Source organism: Phalangium opilio, unplaced genomic scaffold (genome assembly GCF_054372755.1).
Source record: "Phalangium opilio isolate 3A_F unplaced genomic scaffold, DU_Popi_V2 ptg000104l_1, whole genome shotgun sequence".
Taxonomy (NCBI): Eukaryota; Metazoa; Arthropoda; class Arachnida; order Opiliones; family Phalangiidae; genus Phalangium; species Phalangium opilio.
In genome coordinates, this window is record NW_028324206.1 from 1751364 (window position 1) to 1757081 (window position 5718).

The 5718-nt window shown below is 36.6% G+C and overlaps 1 protein-coding gene across 1 annotated transcript; it reads left to right on the forward strand.

Moving 5' to 3' along the window:
- The first annotated feature begins 963 nt into the window (after positions 1 to 963).
- LOC149630055 (speckle-type POZ protein-like) lies at positions 964 to 2052 on the forward strand. Its single transcript, XM_089851356.1, has one exon. It carries the CDS (start codon positions 964 to 966, stop codon positions 2050 to 2052), a length of 1089 nt encoding a protein of 362 aa, XP_089707482.1.
- The last annotated feature ends 3666 nt before the right edge of the window (positions 2053 to 5718 follow it).

A 5718-nucleotide genomic window follows, 5' to 3' on the forward strand; every position in this document is an offset into this window, starting at 1 on the left:
GGTTGCTATTTCGAGAACTGCAGCTCTTCCGAGAATTGCTGATACGAGTTACACCCCCCGAGAGGTACGGGCCCCGGGAAAATGGACCAAATAGCCCCCCTCTCTCGACGGCACAGAAGATGTTGAAGCTTTTCCGTGGCCTATCACGAGAGAAACAAAACTTAAACCTCCGTTCATATTTTACTTTCATGCTTAGTGAGAAAAGGGGAAAACAAGGGACTGAGAGCACATTAAGAGAAGGCTAAAGTTGAATTTTACTGTTAAGTTGAAGATAAATTAATTTTTAAGTTTTATATTTATATTTTTACAACCATTATCCACTAGAATTAACCAAGGTCGAGGCCCGGTCGGGCCCCCGAGAGGTACGGGCCCGGGAAAAAGGACCGAACTGCCCCCTCTCTCGACGGCCGTGTGCATTATAACGACATACTCCCCTCTCATTTTAGGGATCGGCTTGGGGGCCCTATTTAAAACGGTGGCAGATGGCTGTGCAGCTTGCCAGTCCGCCCCTGCTTAAGGTTGTGTCACGTGTTAGATGATTTGGGTGCTTTGTGAATAAAGCAAAATTATTCAATAATAATAAGCGTAATTTCAATTATAAATCATAGTTTAATCAAAATCAACGAGATCTAAACAATCTAATTTAGATTTAAAAGAGGCAATGAAATATAAATGATCTAATCAGATCTGAACACATTAACTAAACTATCAAAACATGATTTAAAATATATTTAAACATGATTTATTCATTACTAATCGTGATTAAATCGTGTCGTTAAAGTGATTTGCCCCTCGTTTGAGAGTAACCGATAAAGACATTAAAACATTGTACCTAAATAACATTGAAAAGATAAAGCTGTAATTACCTAAACCAAAAGTAAAACTAAACTATATCGTTCAATAACTATGCCGTGTAACTTTTTTAGTAGCATTCATAATTTGTTTTTTAACTAGTAGAGTGAGATGGCTAGTAACAATGCTGAAGTGTTGAAGACTACTTTGAGATTACCCAAGGATCATATAACGCCTTGTTATGTTCATTCCCTGGCTCATCCTGTGCGTTACTTTGAAATGGATTGGCAACTTATAATCCGATTCGATAGATATATTGTAACAGTTTACAATAAAAGTCCTTACCATAGTCATGACGGATCAAGTTATGCTCAGGAACAAGAAGACCCGAATACCTTTATGATATTAATAAAGGAAACCGGAGTGTTGGATTCCACAAAATCTGAACAACACCGAGCATCAACAACAATTGCAAAAATTGATATACTTAACTCGAATGGAATTCCAATTTTTACCTTTATTGAACAATGGGGATATTTGAAACAGCAAACATTCGAAAAATTCTGCAACTGCACCGAAATTTCACGGCAACATAAAGACCTATTCAGTAACGATAATAGTTTAAACATGGTTTTGAGTGTTGGACCTCTTCAATGCCTAGCACAGCCGTATACGGATAAGTCTCTCGTTCTCTCGTTAAAAACCATGTTCGAAACAGGGATTCTAACGGATGCAGTTATTAAGACTGAAACCAAGACCTTTCCCTGTCACAAAGTTGTTTTGGCCGCAGCCTCGGATGTCTTTATGACCATGTTCGAGATTGACATGAAGGAAAGTGCGGATAATGCCGTCCACTTAGAAGACGTTTTCGAAGCTGATACCATTCAGGATCTCTTGCACTACGTATACACCATGCAAGTGCCTCCCAATATCGAGAGTACGTGTTCGACTTTGTTCGTCGCCGCTGATTACTTCCAACTGCCTGTGTTGAAAGAACTTTGCGAAAAAAATTTATGTGAAGTGATAGAGGTTGAGAACGCCGCGAGTATTCTTCAATTGGGCCAGAACCACAAATCTGATGAATTGAAGAAAACTGCCGTCAAGTTCATAGTCAGTAACTATGAAGAAGTAATGGCAACTTCCGGTTGGAATGACATTTCGCCAGATATGGCTAAGCATTTGTTGTCAACCTTTTTGGTAACCGTCGCTCAAAAAAATAATTACGTTTTATTATTATTATTATTATCATATAATTTATGATGCGATTTAATATTTTTTCACAAACTTGAAATTAACGTAAGTTTGTTTAAGATTGTAAGGGAATTGATGATTAAAGTTAATACATTTTTCTAATTTGGGCACTCTGTAAGTTTATGGTACGCCGTGTTAAATCTCAAAAGTAAGAGGTTTTATTAAGTTTGCTTGTGGAGCTGAAGTTAATCAAAGTCGTACCATAAAAAAAGATACCTAATAACCCTTATCTTAATCTTATCAAATTATTGAGACTAAAAATTACAAACTATAAATAGTTTTATAATTAATTAAAATTAATTCACAGACTACTTGCGTATAAAATGCACGACTTTAAAATAAGACAACTTTATTTACGCAATAAAAAAATAAAATAAACTCTTTCTAATTTCGCGAGCTCCAACGACTAGTTTCGCAACTTTCAGATGCATCATCAGGTCTATAAATAGTTTAGTACTGTAATACAATAGGGTTCTGAGCTATCTTTTTATCAGTCACATTTATACGCGCTTATATCTACACTTGTAACGTCACTAGATGAATAAGAAAAGTAAGGTTTGCTAGAAGCTTTTTTATTTTGGGGTATATTATTATTACATATAGTAAAACCTCTGGTAAAACTAAGTGTTCTTTCATTTAGGCTAAAATATTAAGTGGGGGATAAAACGTGTATTTCTAAATAGGACTAGTAAAGCAGTACCAGAAGTACGTCCTCCCAGTTAAAGCATAAAGCCTTATCTAAAACATTGACGCAAACTAAATGTATCAAATTGACGTCACAATCATTAGAGTTTATTTAAGGCAAGGCAAGGGAAGAGTGAGCGAGAGAAAACATATTTCCGGAGATTCATCAAATTCAATTCGCAACTATTTGAATAATTGATAACCGTCACTTTGCCTATTATTATCATACAGTTGTTTACGATTATTATTTGTTGGACTATACAGGGTGTATCTGAAATGGACGTAGGAGCGAAAGTATTTGGGTTCCTGGGGCCAATATAAGGCGAAACTGTGGTATGACATTTTGTCGTACGCCAATCCATTTGGAAGTTACTTGAACCTCACACTTGCTAGTTTGCATAAATCACAGCATGTTGACTTCGCCTAAAACAGTAGGAAATACGTTCAAGATAGGATGATTATTGCAAATTAGTGGTTGCCAGCTAAAACAAAAAAGCCTCAAAGCCATAGAATCAATTTTTAAGGAAGAGAAAGTTGTACAGTTGGTGACTCATAACGAACATCATTGTAAAACAACATGTTACCAGGAGTTCATAATAAGCCCCCTTCGGGAGGGAAGAATGAAACTGGCCATAGAGCTAATGGTAAAAATCGCGAACAACAAGATTCTGTCGTTGCGCATAGAAAAGATTAGCCTGTTTATGGACATACAACCTTACAGTATATCGTAGTGGTATCTATGCTCCTTGGTTTTCGTTCCAAAACTTCCGTTGGCTGGGACCTCCGTCGAAAAGAAAAATGGCGATTTGGTGGACGTAGAAACACGTTGCAATTCTTATATTAAAGATACTAGGAATAAATTTATGCAAACCGTTTTAATTTAACCACAGAATTCTCACTCACACATATAAAGTGACATATCACAACAAAACATCATTGACGATCGTTTAAATGTTTTGTAGAAAACTAGAAACCCCGACTAAAAGGCAACTTCTTAGCCAAGGCTTAATTTACACCGTTCCGACACTCCGACAGAAGCAGACGTGAGCCATTTTCGCTCCGAAAATAACAAGATAAAAATAGTGCTAAACCGGAAGTGTGTAAGTTAATGCGCGTGGGTGCTAAAAAATGGGGTAACTATTTATTTGGGAGTTAAGCGGTGTATGAATCCGCTGAGCTTTACGGCGAAACTTTGTTGTTACAGGCTTTTTAACCAGTTTCGTACTTCGGGTTATTATGAACTCCTGATGTTACGATTAGTTTGTTGAAACAACTGACCGATACTAAGGGGAAACTGACAGTGATAAGTAGCGGAAACTAATATGGAACACCGATATTTTGCTTCAATCTTCAAACAATCGAAAGTTTGCAAAAGCGTTCATTTCGGTTTGTGTACAAGACTACATATCCGGCGACGTCTTGTTTCCATTAAATTAGCAAATTTATTTTTTACATGCTTTGATTCTTTAAAAGAAGAACCTTTTTAACCGTTTTTATTGGCAATTTTCATAGAATAATTCTAAGGAGTAAGAATGTACATTTCCTTATGGGTACATTACATTGCATCTCGCATTGCACGTAGGTCTCCTGTCGTTCTCAACGCTGGCAGATTGCTACCAGTTAGTAAACGTCATTAGTCTAACGTTTTTGGGTGGTCTGCAAATCACAATAAAACGTTCGCATGCTATGATACTTTAATCATTTCTCTCGCAGTTTCTTGTTCAACCATCCGTATTTAATTTGTTTTGACTATGGCTTGGTTACTATGAGTGAGTAATTATGCATTTTACTACTCAGTTGTAACAGACATTGCCAACATCCCATCCCAAACATTCGCCCACTAACATTCATTCACGAATACCGATTTCGATAAGTTGCAACAATAACCTAATCTTTAAACTAAATGCAACCTTTCGATTGCTTGAAGAATGAAGCAAAATGTCGGTGTTCCTTATTAGACTGCGCTACTTATCGCTGTCAGTTTCCCGTTAATATCGGTCAGTTGTTTCAACACACTAAATCGTAACATGTTGTTTTACATTAATGTTCTTTATGAGTCACCAACTGTACAACTTTCTACTCTTTAAAAATTGACTATAAACTCTATGGCTATGAGGCTTTTTTTTGTTTTAGTTGGCAACCACTAATTTGCAATAATCATCCTATCTTGAACTTAATTCGAACTGTTTTAGACGATGTCAACATGCTGTGATTTATGCAAACTAGCAAGTGTGAGGTTCAAGTAACTTCCAAATGGGTTGGCGTACGACAAAATGTCATACCCCAGTTTCGCCTTATATTGGCCCCAGGAACCCAAATACTTTCGCTCCTACGTCCATTTCAGATACACCCTGTATTTAACATAGTTTTTATATTTCAAATACATTGTTGAAACAACTATAGTACTCTAAAAATGACTACAGGTCACACAACTAACTAATTAAAAGTGACCAATAGGTGTTTCAAGCATACACATCATATTGTACAACAGTAAAACAAGGGAGAGAAAAATGCACGCAACCAATATTCTGAGACTGCAGCAAGATTTGAATACTTTCTCAAGTTTTCTAGGATGTTGGAAACAATGAGACCAATTGGTGTCGTCAGGAATACATACTGTTCGTGAACTAGTCGAATAGGCCTACCGGACAACTTGCGCGGACGACTTGACACGGTAAAAGGTTATAATTAGCCTGGACGCGGTTGTGGTGTCTGACGACAAGAAAGCGAACTTGGTTAACTAAACATAAACAATTTATTTAACTAATGGTAAAAACTAAGCGAAGTGCCCGGACGGCGACTACAAAACCAAATCCTCCTTTTGATATTAAGTTATCTGATTATATAGTACGAACAAAAAATTAATTCTAAAAATGTAGACTAACAAACAAACGATAAAAAATAGGTTTACAAAATTGGTATCTTTTTTATGTAATATCATTTTTTCCGATCGGAACATTCTCCCGGCCTTGATACGTTAGTAGCAAACTT

Excerpts from the sequence above, each read along its gene's own strand:
- LOC149630055 (XM_089851356.1), top strand. The coding sequence starts at position 964 with ATGGCTAGTAACAATGCTGAAGTGTTGAAGACTACTTTGAGATTACCC.